Source organism: Thamnophis sirtalis, unplaced genomic scaffold (genome assembly GCF_051295495.1).
Source record: "Thamnophis sirtalis isolate CommonGarterSnake01/CBP01778 unplaced genomic scaffold, rThaSir2_p1.2 scaffold_4, whole genome shotgun sequence".
Lineage (NCBI taxonomy): Eukaryota > Metazoa > Chordata > Lepidosauria > Squamata > Natricidae > Thamnophis > Thamnophis sirtalis.
In genome coordinates this window covers 104347603-104371351 of record NW_028261384.1, presented here as the reverse complement: position 1 = coordinate 104371351, position 23749 = coordinate 104347603, and the positions used below count along the sequence as shown (strand labels likewise).

The 23749-nt window shown below is 35.8% G+C and overlaps 1 protein-coding gene across 1 annotated transcript; it reads right to left on the bottom strand.

Moving 5' to 3' along the window:
- Nucleotides 1-303: 303 nt before the first annotated feature.
- Nucleotides 304-23006, bottom strand: DDX42 (DEAD-box helicase 42). Its single transcript, XM_014065760.2, has 19 exons — nucleotides 22828-23006; nucleotides 22610-22656; nucleotides 21368-21601; nucleotides 20859-21009; nucleotides 20094-20155; nucleotides 19617-19653; nucleotides 17402-17551; nucleotides 16737-16841; nucleotides 15610-15729; nucleotides 14471-14647; nucleotides 11027-11155; nucleotides 10617-10716; nucleotides 8313-8360; nucleotides 7064-7161; nucleotides 6641-6917; nucleotides 5768-5994; nucleotides 4516-4626; nucleotides 4323-4421; nucleotides 304-3282 (listed from the first exon to the last, which is right to left on the bottom strand). The coding sequence occupies exons 3-19, from the start codon at nucleotides 21583-21585 to the stop codon at nucleotides 2608-2610; spliced, it is 2784 nt and encodes a 927-aa protein (XP_013921235.1). The 5' UTR covers nucleotides 21586-21601; nucleotides 22610-22656; nucleotides 22828-23006; the 3' UTR covers nucleotides 304-2607.
- Between the last annotated feature and the right edge of the window lie 743 nt (nucleotides 23007-23749).

The window sequence follows — 23749 nt, the reverse complement described above, 5'->3', positions numbered from 1 at the left end:
TCCAAACATTCTGATCGGCAAGAGAAATCTGCCTTCTTGCCCTGCATTTGCCAGTTCATCCTCAGCAACAATGCTTATCTATATATTCTAGCAGTGAAAAGCATTTGATTCTCTCACTTGTAATAAATTGTAGTACTTGTAGGGCTCCAAGATTAAGCAGGCAAAACTGTTAACTAACATTTCAGCTAATCATAAGTAGAGTACTTTCTCATTTAACCAGTATGGAGTGTGAGAGAAGTAAATTTGCTTTTGATGTTCAATTTTATTCTTGTGTTGTAGTATAGTGAGAAATAAATGACAATGTTTCCTTCTAACATTGATTTGTTATTTAATTATCAATTCTACATCAGTGATATACAATGGATTTTTAAAAAACATATACGGAAGTTTGTCCCATTTTTCAACAAATCATTCCTCCCAACATGACAGTAACCATTCTTGAAAAGAATTGATTATTCTGCCAAACTACTGTGGATTATACAATGAATGAAACAAGCATTGATCCAACAGCGTATTCAACATACTTTAAGAAAGTACACTTTACTAGTCTACTTGTATTTGGAAATGCAGTCTTCAAGGTGATCTAAAAGAAAAACAGCTGGTAGGAAAATGTATGATTAAACCTTCTGTATGAAGCACAGAACTTCAGTTAATGTGAAAAGGAGTATATCACAAAAGCCAGCCAGTATCTCTTAAGGATCCCAGTTTGATTTCATAATATAAATTAAAACAATCAAGTATTTGCACCTTCAAAACTCATTTGGGATAAAAGAGTAGCTAAACTAAAGACCATCCAAGACAATTATACTAGTAATAAAACATTTATTAGAAGAAAACATGGAAAGTAAGGGACATGGCATGTCACAGAATCTTAACACAGTTTCAGATATATCTTCATAAAAATGCGAAGCAACATATTTCAACAAACAAGATTTTTTTCCTATTCTTCTGGGAAAAGTTTAAGAACATGCAATTAAAAATACCAAGCAAAACATTTCGCATCAACTTTCCAGAGGTGTATGACAGTCATTTAGAAAAAAAGTTTTGCACAGGTCCTCATGTCTGCTTCTTCAAAAAATCATTCCCAAATGTACAAGGTTTAAACTTGGCCCCCCCAATCGCAGAAACTTGATACATGAAAGGTGCCTCTCCACCACACTCCTGAATCTAATCTTGGGGGTATAAGGAAGGAACAACTTTGCAAACACCCACAAAGTAGCAAACAAAAGATCCTAAATGAATATTGCTGAGAACAAAATTAATCCTACTTGCTTCCTATGTTTTCATAGCTGCATGCATGGTCTGTCTTTTCTATTCAAGATTAATGTAGCTTCAAGAATCTATACTTGTTAACAAGCCGATATAAGTAAACCTGGATCATTCCTAGATACAGAGAGGCTTCAGTCTAAGTAAATATCTGCTACAATTACTAGTTTTGTTGTGCACTTTAATCTCTGCTTCTGCAAGGAAGTTTTCAAAATATGAATGATAGGATGTTGCATAGATTAACATGGAGATTTCCATTTGTCCCAGGAAATGTGTCTATTCTACACACTATGGTAATTGCACTAAAATCAAAGGAGTCAAATTCCAGCCAAAGACCTAGTTTACACACAAATGGGAAGTGGCATTATTGCCTATGTATCTGCTGTGTAGTCTTTCCACATCTAAGAAACAATTCTAATTCTTTCTCCTTTCTCCTACTATCATGCAGATGCTATTAAGTGAATATAAAAGATAGAGGGAGTGATCTGCATCTGTTGCCTTCTTAACTGCTGAAACTACCGACAACTGACAAAACAAACAAACATACATACATACATACATTACATACATACAAAAGGAAATCAAACCTGGTATTCAGTAATTCAAAATGAAAGGAATTTAAATTAATCAGTGCTATTTCATCAGATGAAAAGTACAGAGCAGCTGAAAGACTGATACAAGCCATAATGAAGCAGCAGGCTTTCCATGCATGATCCAAGATGTTGGTGTGAAAGAGCTTATTCTCTTCCATCCTCGATTTCTGCCAAAAGGATCATCACAACTTTACAATGTCTGCTGGTTTATCAGTTTGATTTACTCTCAAGCAGTCCGTGAACTGTGTCTATGCGTGAAATTGACAAAAACGGAACTAAGGTTCTATGCCTGGGCACAGACAGTCACTATAGCCAGAAGAAAAATGTGTAAAGCATTCTTATTGTAGAAATTAAAAGGGTGCATGGGTAGGTACACCACCTAAACAAGTCACTTTCTGTCAAGTCTATATGAGGGAATTAAAATATACCCTATCCCATTTATTCCTATGTTTAGAAATATTTAGTTTTTAAAAAAATCACAAATTCTTCCGAAGGATCATAAGTGTTGTGAAACCACTCTGGATGGACGGATTTTTCAAAGGCAGAGCATGAAGAAATTATATTTAAAAGGGACATTTCTTTTGACCAAAGCATAAAATCGATGTGGCATTAAGGGGAGGTGGTTAATGAGTCAGGCTTCCTTGGGAAATGCTATTGTCCAGTCTTATCCTTCCAAATAGCCACTTCTGGTACTGAGACCTTTCTTAGAGAGAAAAACACCTTGTCATTTGAGGGGAAGCACAGATGCTTAACTATCCCACCGGCTTTTCTTGCGCTTGGGGGGTTCGGGAACTGCAAAACCATCTGTCTTGCTGTTGTCTCGATTGCTGCTTTCTTTCTTGTTCTCGTTATTCCTATTTTCAATATTTCTGTTTTCATTGTTGTTCCGGTCATTGTTGTTCCGGCTGTCTCCATTATTTCTAGGGTCTCCATGGCGACTATTGCTGCTGCTTCCACCTCCAGAATGTCGGCCTTCACTGTGTCTATGGCTATCCCCATGGCGGTTTTCTCCATGGCGGTAGCCTTCCCCATGGCGCTGGCCGTCACTATGGCGACTGCTATCTCCATGGCGCTGGCTGTCACTATGACGACTGCTACCCCGATTGTCATTGTATCTTTCCCTGCCTCCACTGTTGCCTTCTCTGTTGTTGTTGATGGCATTTGCACTATTGTATCCCTGAATGCCTGTACTTGGAAAGCTAGAGATGCTGTTTAAGTTTCCAGAACTTGTGAAACCTGGGATACCTTTTGTTAAACCTGATACTGCTATGGGACTGTCAGGTTTAGCTGAGTTCTGCTGGGCTGAATTTGTTGGCACAGAGTTTAAGCTGCCTGCACTGGTCCAACCACTGGCACCTGCTGACGAACTGCCGGTCTTCTGGTTGCTAAAGCTGGCAGCAACAAAATGGCTCTTATACTGGGACTACAAGAGAAAAAAAACATTATAGTAAATATTATAATATTTATAAAATTTCTCAAAGAACATGGGCCTCTTCTTTAAACACCAATTAAAACTGGAGACTAAGCTTCTGCCTAGTAGTCAGAAATCATTGACTAGCACTGCTTTCTTGACTTAGAATAACAAGAGTTGGAAGAGAACTTGGAAGTCTTCTAGTCCAACTCCTTGCTCAGGCAAGAAACCCTCTACCATTTCAGACAAAGAGATTGTCCAATCTCTTCTTAACTACTTTCAGTGTTGGAGCATTTACAATTTCTGGAGGCAAGTTGTTCCACTGATTAATTGTTGTGTCAGGGAATTTCTCTCCTTGATTAGTTTCCACCCAGTGCTGCTTGTGCTACCCTCAGGTGTTTTGTAGAATAGTTTGACTCCCTCTTTTTTGTGGCAACCCCTGAGATATTGGAACACTGCTATCATGTCTCCCCCTAGTCCTTCTTTTCATTAAACTAGACATACCCAGTTCCTGCAACCGTTCTTCATGTTTTAGTCTCCAATCCCCTAATCATCTTCGTTGCTCTTCTCTGCACTCTTTCTAGAGTCTCCACATCTTTTTTACATCGTAGCATTTAAAACTGGACGCAGTATTCCAAGTGTGACCTTACCAAGGCATTATGAAGTGGTATTAACACTTCATGTGATCTTGATTCTATCCCTCTGTTTATGCAGCCTAGAACTGTGTTGGCTTTTTTGGCAGCTCAAATGTTGAAGTTTGTCAAGATCCTTCTGTATCTTAAGCCTATCTTCTGGAGTGTTGGCTAAATAATCTGTTTTGATTTGAGAGGTGGAGTGGGGAATTGTTAGGTGGTGCTTAATCTCCCTTGCAGCCCTCAAGTCTTCATGTGATAATTTGAATTAGCAAGATTTCCTTCTTCATAGATAATCTGGTTCAAATAGGAGGCACTGGGTTTCAAAGACTAAACGCCATCTTGGAGTGAAAATCCTAATGGCAGCAGCATTAGAATGAGGGCAATGAGAGCTTAATATGGGGTCCCTTTCATACTAACCTGAAACGCTGCTTTCATTGCAGATAACCTGTCCCCCATTGCTCCTGAGGATGGCTTATATGCTTCATAGTTGACCATTACACTGTTGTTTCCCCGATCCTACGGCACAAAGTTGCATTGTTGAATTGAGGTAGAAGTCTTGGGCATGCTTAATAGCAATAAATATGTTTGTTATCTAGGCATCAATGCTTACCACATTCTCTGATCCTAAGCCAGGCCGCTCACGGTATCCCAGGCCACCACCACCAATATTTAGCTTCTTGCCCTTCCCTCCCTTGAAACGTGATTTCCGGAACCAAGCATTCTGGGAAAGAAAATTGTGACAATAAAAAATGTTGGGTTGAGTTTGATATGTCAGCATATTATTGTGTTTTATATATTCCGGTTACTCTGGCAAGTGAAAGCAAAACTACAGGTGCTCTTTTCATTCTGTAAGTCCTGACTTCTATAAACCCAGTTTTATATAAACATTTTAATAGAACCCATCTAATATTTTTGTCATACATTCCATAGCTCTATTCTTAGGACTTGCTTTAGAATAGCTTCCACTTTCCATCTCTACAGTGGTTCTTTCTATAATCTGCTTTCCCTTCTGCTGACACAACACTACATGGCTACCAGTAAACAAATCTCTGAGTTAAACTTACAATTCCTTCTCACCCCTTCACTTTTCTTTAATGTATATAGGTGAACTATAGAGCAAGAACCAGTTAATGACTGATGCTGTAATGCCTATCTAGCCTCCTCCTTCCTTATAACTCCCCCAAATGCCATTGGTAATTACTGAATATATGTTGGCTTGTGGGATACTTGGTCTAATTCTGACTTATTCAAATATCAAATTAATCAATGCTTTCCAGAACAGAACATTTATGCAAGTTGAAGAGTGCCGATAATTAAATTAAATGCAGCTTCCATAGTCAATTAAAATATAAAAATTGTTATTACATCATAAATATAATCATAACACATGCAGATAAACCCTTTTCCATTTTATCTCATTTAAAATGTCAACTTGGTGGCAAATTTTCAAGTGGGCATGCTGTTTAATATCTTTGGATTATGCATCACCATTTCTACAACTGTGTGAGTCAATACAGTTAATGTTGATCAATGTTCTAACTCAGGGGTCCCCAACCTCTGATCCATGGACCATTGCGGATGGGTCATGCAAATGGTGGGTGATTGCGTTGAAGCTCCATTTGTGCAAGTGGTGGGTATTCACGCAAAACCATCTCCTCTCCCCCATCGCCGCTGGTCCCCAGAGCCGGAAAAGTTGGGGATTGCTATTCTAACTTTTCCCGTTTTGTCTGACATAGACAAAATGTATAATAAAATTTCAAGTAAATTCACTCCATCTTACTTTAAATTTACAATTTACACTTCTTATATAGTTACTGTATTCATAACTATGTGCTTCAAAAAAGAAAAAGCAGAGATTTTACCTGCATAGCTAAATCCAAAAGTTCTTTTGTAACGTGCTGATTGGCTCCTTCCAAATTCCGAACAAGATCTCCAGCAAAGTTGCTATCTTTCTGAGTCAACAAGGTATAGGCCACACCCTTTTCCCCTGCTCTACCAGTACGACCAATTCGATGAGTATGTGTATCAATATCACGAGCCACGTCATAATTGATCACAGTCTTAATGGAAGGAATATCCAGGCCACGAGCTAGATAGAAACATTTCAGTTATAAGGTTGGAGGTCAAGAATGCAATTCTCAAATGCTTGTCTTTAAAAAAAACTTATTTCATTTCACCACTTTCAATTTTAGAAATGATTCTCAGCTATGCTTTTCTATGCAAGTCAACTATTGATCTATATTTTAATGTTAAAATAATACTTAAAGAGAAAAAAGGGAAACATATCTATTTTTATATCCCTTTTTAAATACGTTTTACTCTTTTTTCAGACTTTCACATCTCTAATTATAGATCTAAGGAGTTATTTTTCCTAAGCTTGGAATAATGAGACTGAACTGAAATTCAAATTCTGCTAATGAAGGGAAGAAAAGGGAGGGAAAATCATTCACTATAGATTTAGTTCTGTGTATCCTCCTTCCCGCCAACCCATAATACCATCAAAATGGAGAAACAGCATTTTTGGATCCTTGCCATCATTTCAATAGTAACATTTATAAATATGTTAATTTCAAACAATGTATTTAAAGAGTCTCCCCCTTCAATCTCTTTCACAGAAATACATTTTCTAATGCCTTTACAAATACATATAAATATAAATTACATATAGAGCAAAGAAGTCATACTGATTGTGGGGAGGGATAAAAGGGTGCTTTAAATCTGGTTTGCAATTTTACCAGCCACATCTGTAGCAACCAGAACTGGAAAGGTCCCTTTCTTGAAATCTGAGATGACTTTGTTCCTTTCACTCTGGTCCATATCACCATGCAGGAGCCCTAGACTGTGCCCCTCCTGTTTAAGGTTGTTGGCCAATTCTTCTGCATTTGCCTTCTTGGTGACAAAAAGGAGGACGCTTCCTGAAGAAGTGAATTCCACTAGACGACCAGTCACCCAGTTCCATTTATTTGGACCAGAGCTGAGGATCTCCACAATTTGAGTGATATCTTCATTTGCCTGTTTGGGGGAGCAAGATGAACAGAGAATATTAGAATATAAAGCAAATATTTGCAAGCAAGACCAAGCAGGGAAATGTGCAACCCTAAGACTTACCTTTTTATTAATGATTTCATTCAAATAATTATTTTAGAAGGGGAATTTACCTCTCCAATATCTCCCTGCACCACTCGAATTGGATCAATCAGAATATCCCTGGCCAGTTTCTCAATCTTCTTCCGAAACGTTGCGCTGAACAGAAGAGCTGTTAAGTCAGAAATGCAGTGCTGATTATATCATATACCCAAAGAGATACCAGAACACAAGCTTTCCACTAAAGCAAGTTCCTTGGAACATAGACCCAATGACTGGATTCACAGGCTACATGAAGAATATGGTGTGTTACAGGAATTGTGGTTTATAAATCAAACAGCAAGTGTAACACATTTCTAAATAAAACTCAAATGAATCACATTGCATAATACAATATGTGAACCAATGCCCATACAATGAGGCAGGTAATTCTGTGCATATTCAGAGACATGAAACAACATTCTTCTCTCACATCCATTAGCAGTCATGAAATTTATCATATGTAATACACTAACTTCTGAAATTCTACACCACTGTTTACTAGTAATTCAATGCTGATAGTTTCTTACTGAATTAAATGAGTAACCAAATTAAGATATTAAATAGAATTTAGCCTGCAACACAAGAATAGGCAGTTTGTAATATTTAAAAATTTCTTCTCCAAAATCAGTAGCAGTTTTTCTATTATTTTGATGCAGGAAACACAGAAATGTATATGAGGTAACAGTCTTAATGTAGCTTGAAAAAAAAAATGAAAAAAATACTTCCCTAAAAGACAAAGGGATAATGAAAACTACAACCGCACTGACTTCTGTGGAATGGCCTTATATATTGTGTATCTTTATACTATGTGTTGCTGCCTTCACCTCTTCCCCAAAACATTGAACACATCAGCCCAAGACCACCAAAAGTTTCCTGTTCTGGCTATAAAACTCTGAAACTGAAAAACCTATTTATGATCTATTTTACCTAGAACAATTCTGAATCTTTGCTGTTCAAGATGGTTGCTAATTCCATACTTTTCTTCCTCACATACATGTGTGAAGAGGGACAAATAGATTTCCTTGTCTGAAGCCCATTCAGAGAAAACTTTAGACAATAGGGGGAAAATGAAATAGAGAAAGATGGGGAAATCAGATATAAGAAAATATGGGGGTGTTTTCTCTTGCTTAAAAGTTGTGCGTAATGCATTTGACATCTAGCCTATCCTATTCTATTTGTAAATCCAGATATGTCTGATGACTTGAATAAATATTAACAAAGAAGTCTAACTCCCCTGAACTTCCCCCCCAGAAATCTTGCATTAAGAAAGTCTATACTCACTCTGTCTTTCAGGGCGGACATGACTGGCAATTGATCGGACTTGATACTCTGAAGAAAAAGGAACGAAATCCAGTGAAAATACATTTAGACATGTAGCTCTCGATTTACAACAGTTCATTTAGTGACCATTTAAAGTTACAACAGCACTGAAAAAAGTGATATATGACCATTTTGCACTTACGAACATTTCAGCATCAGTCATGTGATCAAAATTTGGGTACTTGTCAAGTGACTCTTTATTTATGACGGTTGTAGTTTCCCAGGGTCATGCGATCAACTTTTGCAACCTTCTTACAAGTAAAGTCAATGGCCAGATTCACTAACAACGGTGTTACTAACTTAACAACTGCAGTGAGTCACTTAACAACGGTGGCAAGAAAGGTGGTAAAATGGAACAAAATTTACTTAACAAATGTTTTGCTAAGCAACAGAAATTTTGGGCTCAATTTGAGGTCATAAGTCGAGGACTATCTGTATACATGTAGTTCTTGACTTGTGACTGTATCAGAGTCTGGAATTGCATTGTCATGATGATCATAGGTTAAGGCATTTATGTGGCCAGATTTAATTTTATGACTTTTTTGCAATGTTCATTAAGTGAATTCCCTTGTCATTAAACAAACACAACTTCAGAATGCTACAACCAGCCATAAAAGTGAGTTGATTGCCAAGTGCCAAAAATGCAGTGATGTGATCCTGGGATATGTGTGCCGTTGTAAGAACTCTGGAATTGAGTCATAAGTAGCTTTTCTGGGGTGGGGGTTTCTCATAACTTCAAATGGTTGTTAAACAACCATTTGTTAAGCAAGAGTAATCCAAAATAAACCTCCAGACCAAAGAATCTTTGCAAAGAATGGAAAGCAGTATAATTATGACTGCTAAACATCCAGCTGAATGAATAAAAATATTACACAAAGCCTGAATGAAATGATTTGGATCTCAGAATTATTTCTCACACTGCCATCTTTAACAGGAGTTTACAAAAATAAAATAGAAAAATTGTAGCCTAAAGAAAACAAAATGCCTGAAATCCACAGCTGACCATGTACGAATTGACAGATACACCTGGCTAAGCTCCCCATATACCATATCCAGTGAAACTTAAAATAATTCAATATAAACTATAACTGCATTGCTCAATTGTTCTTTTCAATTGAGCTAATAGCAAATACTGATATATTGTTTAATTAACTTGTTTATTTAATTGACAGTGCCTAGTTTGGACTTCAAATTATATTCTATTTTATTTCTTTTCTTGAACACAAAAGGGAGAAAGGGAATTCTCAGGATCACTTGCTAATGCATGCAGTGCTAAAATCATGGCTTCATCATACTGTACATACGAGCATGACTGATAGGTTTGTATGTACATGTAAGATTTTTAAAAATTCTGTGAAAAGGAAAAATGGAAATTGTCTTTCCTTCAAAGTCACATAAAGGTTTTGGAGGATTCTTTATTGAGGATTTGGAAATAAAATAAACATTTAAATAAATTATTGATGCCATTGATTAATTTAGTAAAAAAAATCATTACTTTTTAGCTTATACATCCTACAGGCTGTTCTAGTCTTTGATTAGTGTCAATGCAAACAAATAATGGTAAGGACAACTTATCCAGAAGAGACCTAATTTCCTATGATACTTCTGCATGTTTCCTACCTGCATGACAACATGGCTATAGAGCCAGCATGCCACGTTCAAAGTTACTGCCATCAAGAGGACAAAAAAATTCTCTTTTTTTCTGCTGATTATAACATTCTTAACTTAATAGAAAGGAATTTTTAAATTTCTGTTGGAAGCTTTGCTAGATTTCTAAAGGAGAAGAGTTTCCATGCCTGACAGAGATCACTAAAATCTATCTTCATAAATATACTTTTATAATGTCCTCTGTCATGCAAGGACCCTACTAAGAAATATTCTCAACTAACCATAGAGATTATGAGAGAACATATAACATAGCTTGATATTAGCATTCAAATTCATAAGATGTATGTTTGGTTCTTTATTTCTCATATTTTTGGTATTCTTCATTAGGCAAAACTACTTGTTTTCTCCATGCTTACTGCATTCCCACATGCAAAAAACCTTCATTTTGCACCAATTATTTCAGCTATTACATAAATATCCTTTTTTTTTAAACTGAAGCTGGTTAGCTAGTCTACTAGGGAAATAATTAAACAAAACATTGGTCTTTACAATAATTTTGCAAGTGGTTATTAGACCAAACACTTTTAGAGGACAGTAGATAACAACAAGAGCACTGTTTATTAACTATGCTTATAAGCACTATTACTGATTACGTACCAAAACCCATATCAAACATCCTGTCAGCCTCATCAAACACAAGGTAAGTGACTCTCTGAAGGTTTGTGGCTTTCTTCTTCACATGATCAATCAATCGGCCCTGTGCAGAAACATTTAACATATACCTTAAGCCTGAAAGCAAAATAAATACCAATGTGATTCAAACTACTAGAAATATTTGAAATGGGAACCACTGTTTCGAGTCTCCCTTATCCCTTATCATTTGGAAGTCTCCAAGTCTCTGTAGCCCTGCCTTTTATCATTTGGATTTTTTTCTGGATCCTGCTAGTTTAATTAGATTAAGCAATTCAGAAATCAAACAATTTCAGAAAATTATTTTGTTCAAAGGAAGAAAAAGCAAGAATATTTTGTTTTTCACTACAATACAACTATACTGGTAAAATACTCACCGGAGTACAGACAACAATTTCTGCTCCTTCCTGAAGAGCCTTGGCCTGTTCCCACATGCTTCCTCCACCATATACAGCTACAGATCGCAGATTGTAGGCTTTTCCAAAACGCTTGCATTCAGCATGGATCTAAAACCATATAGGTTCACATCATGTTAAGAATGAAATAATGAAAAACTGAGAAAAAAGTTCTAATTAATTTTTAAAATTGACTATTTTTTAAATTTTTTATTTTTAAATATACAATTATATCATAGCAACACTTTTACATCTTTTAAATATATATTATTTCTTTTATCTATAGATATATACCTTATACATTTATATCTCTATATACATATTTTTACATATCTTTTATCTCTATTGATTCAATACAATACATCTTATATATACATTTAATTCTCTTATATTTCTTATTTCATCTTGTTAATTCTACGGCTTTGTACTTATTTTCTAATCTCTTTATCTTTTTTCCTCCCTTTGTTGCTTTCCTATTTTTTACCTCTTTCCTCTAGCCATTTGTACCATAGATTCCATACTAAATAGTATTCGGATTCCTCTTTGTCTTTTAGCTCTTTTGTGAGTCTGTCCATTTCAGCGCATTCCAGTATTTTTTTAAAATCACGTTTTCTTCTGTTGATGTATATTTGTTTTTCCAGTTCTGTGCGTATGTAATTCTTGCTGGCGTGATTATATGTAGTATTAGGTATTTGGGTTTTTTTCATAGTTCCCTGCAATTATTCCTAATAAGAATAGTTCCGGTTTTAGTTCTATTGGTTGTGTAATAATCCCTTTAAGCCAATTTAAAATTGACCTTAAAAAAATCTTCCTATTTGTTTGGTAGATCAGGCTCTCTATAACATTTTGATGGCCTCAAAGTACATGGACCTACAGATATGAAATGTAGCTTTGGCACTTTCTTATTGAATTATTATCTATTTTATGAATAAAGCTTTCATTTGGTTTCCACCTAAAATGATGCAAAACTTTCATCCAATTTTCAGCACTAGATTATTTCAAGTACAGTTAAATTATGTGCTGCATTGGATCTATATACTCTCCACACGAGAGTTAATTACTTAGAAAATGTGCATGTCTGCCTTTATTAAGTGAACAACTAAACAAAATTAATATGTAACAAAAAGGAAAATACAATGAAAAGTAAACACAATAAATACAAGAGCCAAGGCATCTCCAAAAATATTCTTAACTCCAAATGGGCAAGTAGCATCAGCACAACTTTCCCTAACACCTGAAAGAAAAAACCATTTTTTCTGAAGGGCCAACAGATTTGACACCATCTGGATCATAGGAGGAGACGGTTCCACAGTACAGATTGTACTGTTATACATCTGGATCATAAGGAAAGACTGTTGCAACAAACAGAGAACATTCCAAGATTCTAGTTTTACCGAGATAACTGAAAACGTGCCTAGCCAGTCAGATCTTGTGGGGCGATAGAAGCCACAGATACTATTCTGTGGAACCTCATCCCTGAAGAGATAAAACTGGCCCCATTTTGACACTTTTTGTCAAGGCCCTGGAGACATGGTTTTGCCAATGCGTCTGGGACCCTCAGAGTCATATGAAGCCTTTCAAGTGGGCAGTCTGATTGTTGGGTTTTTTTTGGGGGGGGGCGACCACAATTTGAGTGCAAAATGTTTGTTGTTAAATGAAACATTTAAGTGAACTTTAACCAATTTTACGACTTTTCTTGCCACAGTTCTTAAGTGAATCACTCCAGTTGGTAAGTTAGTAACACGTTTGTTAAGTGAAACTGGTTTCCCCATTGACTTTGCTTGTCAAAAGATCACAAATTGTGATAACGTGACTCCTGGGTACTCCAACCATCATAAATATGAGTCGGTTACCAAGTATCTGAATTTTGATCATGTGACCATGAGAATGCTGCAATTGTTGTGTGAAAAACAGTCTTTTTTCAGTGATATTGTAACTTTGTCACTAAATGAAATAATGTAAATCAAGGACTACCTGTATTGGTTTTTATAATGGGATTTTTGTAAACTGTACAAAATCACTAAGAGTGAGCTGGGGGCCCATATTTGTTTACTTAAAAAATAAAGACACATGCTGTAAAGATGACAACCAGAACTTTCTTAATGCTCTTTAAGGATGGCCCATTTTGAGCATGTTGCAATATTCCAAGCTGGAAGTGACTAAGGTGAGACAAGAACTGGACAGGAGATGCAACTGGCTCACAAGATGAATTATGCAAAGGCCCTTGAGCGGGAGCTGTGAATTCATAAAGACCACCTCCCCTCAGATTGTGTACCAATTCACTCTCTGAGAATGCTACCCATACAAAGTTATAGGTGGAACAATTCCAGAATCACTTGGCGAGGGCGGGAGGGGGGAAGAAGGCAAAATCCTAGACATCTCAATTTTGTGATTTGCCAGCTGGACATCTCCAGTTAAACTCTCACAGCCTGTAGGCATTGAGAAAGCATCTTAACAGTATCATATACTGAGTGGATAAACATTTTTCTTCAGTAACTTAATTGTTCTCTTAATTCCCATCCATCTAGCACCAACTGTTCATACCTGAATTATACAGCTTTCTATAGTCTCTTGCTCTGTTTCTTCTTTTCATTTTTCCCATTGCACAGAAGGCAGAATTTCAGTTTTTGGATTAAATATTCAGGACAAAACTCTAAAACCTCTATAATTATGCCACAGCCTCCAATTGGAACAGTATTGCAAATGAATTTAGGGACAAATCCTCACAGATACTACCATTTTTTAACTACTCTTTCAAAAGTAATAGAAACAAAAGTAGATCGTATTAAATCAATTTTTATCAATCTTTATGAATCACACCAGCACAATATGCTAAACAACCACTCAGAAAAGTTATTTGCACTTGCAGTACAAATTCCTTTCTCTAGAGATTTTGTAATTTTGAGAAGATGATAGTCAGATTAATAAATGAGCTGGCTTTTTTATAAAAGTAATTTTTCTCTGTTTAATTACCACAATCACATACTGAATAGGATTTTTAAATAGATAAACTAGTAGGAAAAGCTAAGGAAGCTACAAACTATAATCTTAAGAGCCATCAAAATTATTTTTGTTCTACTAGTTTTTCAAACAATGCAACTTCCTATATTTCTAAATGCCATCAAGAGAAAGATATACTTCAGTTTTTCCAGGGCTTTGCAATAATAGAGTTGTTACTAATGAATAGTAAACGAACATGATATTAAAATCACTAAATGATTTTTCTGAGTTGGAATGAATAACTAAGTCAGGATTATTGCTAGTGTTAGCAATAGATGTCTGATTATAACCCCTTCAGCATAATCTTCAAAAGATACAATGAATACTTTATATTGCAATTTTACAAAAGTGTAATATATTATTCCCCTTCAATAAAAAAAAATGTTTTCCCACATTTCCCCCCCATAAAGATTCAAATTTACTTACCTGTTGGCACAATTCTCTAGTGGGACATACAATTACTGCAATGGGACCATCACCTGGCTCCAGTTCCTTCTGATCCATAATGTGGATTAATATGGGCCAAATGAACGCTGCAGTTTTTCCACTGCCAGTTTTTGCAATGCCAATCATGTCTCTGCCACTGAGTGCCACTGGAATACTCTACAGAGAAAGAGGAACAACACTTTTCTTTAAAACTGAAGAATACTTCAAAATACAGCAGGTGATTCAGAACTTAATAAATTAGTTTGAAAAGATGTCTACTGAAACAAGGATGGGGAAATTTAATGCTTTCAGATTTTGCTGAACTATAACTTGAACTGCAGTCAATAAGGGAAAAACAAACATTTCAGCAATAAATGGATGGTTACAGGTTGAAACATAATTTGATACAGGACCATAAGTTCTTGTATAAGCAAATTTCCTTTGATTGATTGATTGGTTGATTGGACTTTTATCCTCTTTATTTTTATAAAGTGGCAAAAATATGTTCTTTCCTCCCCCTATTTTCCTCACAATAATAGCCTGAGATGAGAGACTGGCTCAAAGTCATCCATCTGGCTTTCATGCCTAAGGCAGGATTAGAATTCAGTCTCCTGGTTTCTAGATCAGCCTTCAGTACCAGAAACATCTCAGGCAGTATATAGTGTGTTTAGGTATATTCTAATTCGTACGTTGTATTTAACAAAATAAATTTATATTCTGGTTATGTTCTGCAGTTTGTGAACTCTAGAGAAATCAGACAGAATAGCTAACTTTTTAAACTGTTCTAAATCAGGGGTCAACCACCTCTGATCCATGAACTGGTACCAGTCTGTAGCCTGTTGGGAATGGGGCTGTGCAAGAGGTGGGCAAGTGTGTGAAGCCCCATTTGCACAGGATTTAATTACACATGCAACACACATGTACACACCTTGCTGCCTGTCCACAAAGTCAGAAAGGTTGGGACCACTGTTCTAAATAATTTCTAATTTTGTAGGAAGTATACATATAGAAACCATTCTTTTTTATTTTAAACAGGCAGATTAGTTTTCAGACTCCATATCTCTTATTACATTTGGTAACCAGTTAGAACTAGTAGTCTCTCTCTACTCTCTCAAAAACTATTAAAAAATGCTACTCACCTGACACTGGATAGGAGTGGGTTGAGTGTATTCTGATTTTCTGATTTGGTGCATAAGTTGCTCATCAAAACCAAAATGAGCAAAACTACTTCCCGGTCTTGGAGGAGCAGCACCAGAAACCTAGAGAAAAGTGTTAATTAGACATGCCAAAGTTTAAATTATATTATTCATTTAAAAAAATTGTTTAATATGCCTGTTTGGTGTGGAGCAGAAATGGGCTACTTACTTACCCAAGTAAGGGGGTTACTGGAAAGGATAGGGTGAAACAGTTTGAACAATTTGTTCCCCAACAAATAATTTGGAAGAGGGTTTCCAGTATTTGCTGATGTTACTGGAAGGGGCAAGATTGACTTTCATACACTTTTTTTTCCCTGGGACTCTGGAAGTGTTCTCTTTCCCATCTTAAATTTCCTAATCACATTTCAAATGAGCTAAAAATTGCATTATTAATTTTATCCATTTTGTTTCTAAATTTCAGCATCAACCTTTGGGGCTGCTTTAACAATATGTATGAGAGTGGCTTGCTTCAGAGGCTTCCTGCTCTTATATGATTTTTGGTCTTGGAGAAAAAAAGAGGATCAATATTGTATCACTGACATCATTTCCAAATATTGACTCTATCATCAGGACACTGAGGGAGGGATGCTGTGGATCACATGTAAAATAAAAAATGTCATACAGGAAGAAAATCAGTTATCCTCAAACCCCTATGCCTTTCACTTGATGCACCATAAGAAAAACAGCTAGAAGAGCTAAAAGAAAAATCAGTAATAATGGAGCAGAATCTGAGAAGCCCAAAGCATTTCAGAGAGTCTAGAAAGAGGCCTCTTTCCAACTGTAAAATACAAAGAATAGCGCTACATGAGCTAAAAAAAATACTGAATGGGAAATAGGTGACAAATTGTCAAAATCAAAACATTTACCTATCAGAGCCCCAAAATTTTCTTTTTTTTTTAATATTATGCCTCCCATTCCTTTGCCATATTTTTTATCCAAACCCTTTCCTTTTGGAAAGCATTCTCTTGTCTGTTGTAATATTGCTATAAGATCCAGCATCTGTTTAGCACACAATAAAATGTATGAACAAGAAAAGAGTCCAGAAACAAGGATTCTTGTTTTCACCTTACCCGGAGGTTTAACTTATGGCGCAACTCCACTACTTGTTGTGGAGTGAGACTGGTGATTTCTTCATGCTCTTCATAGAAGTTTTTCTCAAACGGCGGGTATTCAATCTGCAAGCCAATTATTCCTTATTAGTGAAGAATGCCACCTGAACAGGTAAAAGCTAAGCATTGCTAGCTGCTGTGATAATATGATCTTTCAATCACCGGAGTATGTTAACATTTGAAACATTGGATCATCAAATTGACATTCAAGGTTAAGGAAAACAAGATATGCAATAAAGCTCTTTTGTTAAAATAAAATCCTTTACCTAACCATTTCAGCTATTATCTAATCTTTGAGAAACACTATGGTATAATATAAAATAAACTGAATGCATATCCTAAGGGTCCCCAATCCCCTGGTCATGGACCAGTACTGGTCTGTGGCCTGTTAAGAACCAGGCTGCACAACTGGAGGAAAGTGGCAGGCAAGTGAGTGACTGAAACCATGTTCCCCACTCCTCCATCCACAGAAAAATTGTCTTACATGAAACTGATCTGTGATGCCAAAAAGGTTGGGGGCTGCTTCATTAGAGGATGTGTTTTTTTCCTAGTTTGTTTTCTTCAGAATTTTTTTACTTATACAGGTAACAGTGAAACAATTTTATGAAAAGAATAAATTTCATCACCTCTGAATGATCAATAGGTGGCAGAGGATCAATAATTTTTTTAGATGGTGCTATTGGATTGCCATCACTATCATACTCCAAGTTATCTTCCTCCTCTTCTGGAACCACACCAGCAGTGGGGTTTTCAGCCATGTAACGGAAATAAGCTTCCTGCAGCAAAACAGAAAAGTGTAACTGCATACAGATGAGAAGGAAGAAATGCAGTTTACTGCCAACCACATTAAGGTAATAGTTTACTTTAATGTGTGCAAGAGCAGTAAGAGTCTATTTGAATTGTATTTTCAACACAGAAATTATCTAATGAAACAATGACTGACAAATATGAACAATATTTTTATACTGTACAGAATCCAGAAGAACCTAGTACATCTCTAGAAAAATTCAAGTAAAACCATAAAAAACATTGTTCCAAATGACTTTAATGTGATTTCTTAAGAACATACTTACGCATTAGACTTATCACATTCCAAACTTCTTTCTGGATCTCTGATGCATATGAGAGGATTGACTGTGATTATAGATAGTCCTCACTTAACAATGGAAGTTTGGGCTGGCAACTATGTCCCTAAGTAATGCTGTGCAACATTACAAGGGTAATTGCGTTAGTCCCAGTTGTTGTCACTATGTAAATCAAGTGCAGTTGAAGCAGTTTCATAACCACTAATTGTGACTTCCTGCTGGCTTCCCTACTGACTTTACTTGGCAGAAAATGGCAGTAAAAGTTGCAAATGGTGATCATGTGACCCTGTGATATTGTGATTGCAAGCCAATTGCCAAACACTCCAATTGCAATCACATTACTTGTTGATTGTTACACCAGCTGCAATTATGAGGACCCATGGTAACAAGTACATGCATTATGGGACAAGATAAACTTCTGAAAGACTTTCTTTAGAATCTATTCATAATTTCCATTTTAAAGATAAAATGAAAAGAAAATATTAATTTACATTCTATCCATATCCTTAAAAATCTGAATTTTCATATGCACATTTAACCAATTTTATTAACCGATTACTTTAACTATTTCTATAACTGTATCAATACTCCAGTGTTATTTCCTGTCTTTAAAAAACTGGGAGAGATGTACATACCGGTAAGTATTCTCTGCATATTGTAAGTCTGAACCTTGTCAGTTCACTGTCATAAATGAACCAAATAAGGACATTAGGACACATCTCTATTTATAAGTTAAATTTTTGTTTGCAAAATATTTATTCCTGCTTTCTAAACATGCGTAAGATATATCAACTCAGTGATATACAGGCAGTTATTATACATACTTGACTTATAATCAGTTGTTTAATCACCAAATTTACAACAGATATCCAAAAAGCTACTTTTGATCTGTCCTCAAGGTTACCACTGCTGCCATCATATTGCATTTTGGGAGCTTGGCAACAAGCAATTGCAGCATTCTGCAGTCATGTGACCACAATTTGCAACATTTTTAATGCTCAATTTGCTTAACCATGTGGTTAATGACCACAGTAACTTGCTTTACAATCATTGTAAAAACAACTATAAAGCAAGTCTGGTCCTGTGGTGCATCAACTAAAAAACAGAAGGACTTGTGATTGAGTTTGTACTTTGGTAATAGGTAATGGTAACTTTATCAGTGGAAAGGTCTTCCTTTGTCACTCAAACATGCTAGAATTGTTTTCTAAAGGTCTCTGCTAAACATTTTTTTTTCCTAATCTCAAACTGTGCCTTAGGCTTGCTGTCATACTTTTAAAATATCCATAATGAATTGTGTATGCTCCTGACTGAAAATACCTCCTATAGGCAAGTAACAAGTGGATTCCACTGGAATGGATAATTACACTATACTTCCCATTGTGACAGGGCGATGATTGTCTACTCATTACAGAAGCAACAAGATAAAGGAATCACTGTACAAATGTAGAAAGTGGATACTTTGGATATCAAAGACGTACTAACTTGTTACCAGCATACATGAAGCTCCTCTGTAATATACTAACAAGTTGCAGTACAGTCTAAAAATATTAGATGTGTGAAAATTAAAAGACAATCATAGAAGTTTCTATTAAAATTGTGTTACGTGATTTCTCTAATGGCTTTTACTTACACATTTTCAGCTGTGATTTATATGGCCAAAAGCATCCTTTTATACTAAGACAGACTTTAATACTAATTTGTTCAAGGGATCCGATTTCATTTTTACATAGATAGAAAGATTTTGTAGAAAACTCACTTGATCATCTTCTTCTTCAATATCATCGCGTATACCCCTGGAAAAATAAGCAGAGAAACAAAACTTCCCTGCAAATGTTCCACATACCCAGCTCCATATATTCAGCCTGATGACTGCCAAAATGACTCAACATAGATACATTCAGCTGCAATAAAAACACATTTCTTATAACTCCACCCCCCCCCCAACTTGCCAAATTCTGATGCCTTGACTGGAATTTCCAATTTATGAAATATGAGAAGCGCTCACAGAATTTTACACCTGGAAAGGACTAAAAAGTCAAGTTTTGCTTGTCATAAGTCAGAATTAATCATACACTAGCTCCATACAATTTAACCCTTAAAACCCAAAACATAGCCTCTAGAGAACTATCTCGGCATGAAAATAAAATATCTAGCTAGAAATAATGCTACCATGCTTAAACACTGTTGATTAACTTTCATTTATTTCAATAGGAATATAATATACGAAACTTACTTTGAATTCTTTCTTTCTTTATCTTTCTCTTCTAATCTTTTCATGTCTCTAGCAGCTTGATCCTAATCAATCACAAAACATGATTTTAAAAAGTAGCATATTTAATATCAACTCCCATAAAAATCCCTGTTACTTAGAAGTTCATGGAGCTGTAAGCAAGTAAATACAGATAGTCCTCAGTTTAAGTCAATTCATTTGGCAATTGTTCAAACTTACCATGGTGCTGAATACATGAACATATGATGTCACACTTAAAGACTGCACTGCTTACCAATGGCAATCTCAGTTCCAACTAGCATCACAACCAGAGGACTACAGGATACATTATTTGATAAATGAAGTACAATTTTTTCCCCACTGAATTTGAAAATCTTATTTCAATGGTAGCAAAAACTGAACAGTGCCTTCTTTCAAATCTGATGTAACAGACTGACAAGACTTGATAAAAACAAGTATCAGATTTAAACAAAAGCTCATGAAAGCATGGTCTTTCCTGTGATAGCAACACAGAGTATTTTTATAGCTGAAAAGATAGCAATTCCTTTATTCTCTTATTTGCTTTTTCTTTCATTTCTGTAATATCAGCTAAGCAATCTGTTGAAAAGTAAGTACATTCAGAATAAATTAAAAATGCTCAAATGAGTAAGATTAATAAGATTTTTATTTCTTGCTTTTGAAGATCAGACTTAAAGTATAAGTTGCTTTTCTAAACAGCAAATTTTGATGTCAGGCAATTTTTGTAAAATTAAAGAAATAATAACTTACTTCCACTTCAGCCATGAATGCCTCCAATGGGTCATCCTCACTGTCTGAATCAGTTGCTTTGGAATGGAATTGCTGACGAGTAGGAGAGTTTTCAGCAGGAATGTATGGCAAGTCAACATTATTGGAATCTTCCTCCTCATCTTCAAAGTATCTAATCATTAAAGAAAGAGAAAAAAGAAATTCCATAATCAAGAATCCAGTTATTAAAAGGCCAGCAGCATAAGACAGAAATTGTATCTTAAAATAAGTTATATGACTATGAGTTAAGTAATCTACTACATCCTAACCATTCATTTATATGAGCTGGGTACAGTTCAAGCTGCATTCAAGACTTATGTGCCGTAATGCAGTTTAAAAACAACAAAAATAAAACAAGTTAATTAGGTCATACTGATTTTACTGGCTGTAATTAAAAGAAGCTACATTCCTCATTGGTGCTTTTTTTGAGATACTGTTAGATAATGCAACCATCAAATTTTGGGAAGTATATGTGCAAAATAAGAACTTACGCATTCTCTTCATCAAAATTTGCTCGTTTAGATCCAATCTTGTAAAAGGATGGCAGCTGAGGTGGTGGTGTCTTCCCAAACCCAGAAGAACCAGGGGCTCCAAAAGCACTATGGGATTGTTGTGGCAACTTGGGTTCCTCCTTCTTTCCAGAGGATATTGAAAAGCCACCAAAACCAAAGCCTCTCTTAGTGCCAGGTCCACCCTTGTTCCAATTCATGGTATCCGTAATGAATCTAATAAAAGATAAAATGAAATTTAAAACCACGTACCCATTTAAAAGATAAAAAGCTTACATAATATGGATTAAGTAAAAAAGACTGATAGACAAATAAGTTATTACTTTTAACAATTGCCACTATACTTTAGGGAAGTATATCAAAACAAGTACCATTATATTTATTAAAGGACATCATCTTAAGAAAATACAAAATGGGCAAATTAAAGCTTAATTTAATGAAGAATTTTGTCTACTAAGTCAAGGATTCTACTTTTGTTAAGGATTTTCAGAGTTGCTTTTTACTGGTCATTGTAACTAAAATCAGACACTGGAGCAACAATCCTTTTGTGAGAGATGGGGAAGACATGTTCTACTAAAGAGGAAGTGAGATCATTTTTTTCTTGGTACATTCCTTTTCAATTGATTCTGTATATAGTAAAGAAAAATAATTTTGCCACCCTTTTATTCATTCAGGTGAATGAGGAGTGGGATTCATTGCAGCCTAGACTTCTTCCTGAGCTACATGGTTCTTTCCATACACTGACAAACTGCAACAGAGTAGTGACTATTCTACACATTTTCCCATCATGATTTTTTAAAATATTCAGTGGTTCCTCCTCTGCGCCTCATCTTCTAAATAACTAATAATCGTAAAAAGAGAAAGAAAAGGAATTTCATCCTACTGTCCATTCCAACCCAAGATTTCCCACTCAATCTTAAATAATTGATATTTCATATAATAAATTATGCCCTGCTTATTAAAAACTAGTCTAACACAAAAATTAGCACTGTTATTATATTTATTAATAAGCAAATAGATATAACATCATAGACTAAGCAACTCACTATACAATTTAGCATAAGACTAAGAATCTCCCATCACTTGTTTTCAGGAATAAGTGTTTTAAGAAGTTAGCCAAAATGTAGTTAAGATCATTTATTTTAACAGTCGAACATTTATTATCTGCGTTAGCTTCTCAAATCTACCCTCTTCCAAACTCATTCCATATGATCTCTTACTTACCTCGAGGCGGGCCAGAAACCTGGCCGAAGACACAAAAAGAAGGTTATCTGATGGAAGAAAAAGTGGAAACGATGAGCTTCAAATGTTTACGTGCCCCGACTAGGCCTCAGCCCCGCCCCCTCCTTTTCCTCAACCAACGGCCAAACCGAGGACGATCTAGGCTCTCCTTAGGCCCTTTGCTCTGCCTCTTTGCTCTGCTCCTGTTCGGTTCAACCTACCGTTTATCACTCGGGTATTTGGGGAACTGTCTTCCCTCCTTTCTCCTGCTCAATTGCTGTAATGTACAAATGAGGTGGTAGACGTTGCCTGCTGAAATGACCGTGACGTACAGACGTCACGCATATAATAGACCGACACTCTGCTCTTGAAGGGCCCTTGCACATAAACCTCGTCCTCAAACCGCGGGCCTTTACTCTGCCCGGCGCTCCTTGATGACGTCTGATACCAGCAATAAACTCCGAAGGAGAAAAACGTAGAGCTAGAAAATATAGAGTAGCATAACGCATGTTTTTATTTTTCCAAATCTATAAAAACACAATTTTGCCTCCCCCACCACCACATACTCTAGATTTTTTTTTGAATCGAAATCATTTCTTGAAGAAATATGAAAAAGAAAAAAGGGGAAAAATGCAACCCAAGATGCATTATAATTCAATTCTGACTTGGTGGTGGTCCTATAAAAGTTGAGAAAACATAATGCTGTTTTTGTTTTTTACATTTAGGCATTCACAAAACCAAACAACTTGCTTTTTATAAAATTAACAACTAAGAGTATTAAAGACTAAATACTAAGATAAATTGTCTGCTCTTTGTGAATGATACATTTATTTTTTGAGTGAACACACTACTTTCCTAACTAGAAAGAAAAAATTGGAGCTGGAGTAACAGAAGTCCCATCTTCAAAAGTAAGTTCTGCTGAATTTTGAAGGTTCTCACTTTGTGCGTTTCACAGTAAAGTTCTGAAGTCCCTTATGATCATGATAACAACATAAAACCTTTACATGGTATATATTTGTAGGCTGGCAATACCCACCCAATCTTTGATGAATTATGGTATACCTGGCTACTTTTTAAATGGGCAATCACTAGAAAATCTCTCATCAAAAAACTTCCCTTGAAGAAGATAATGGCAAACAACTT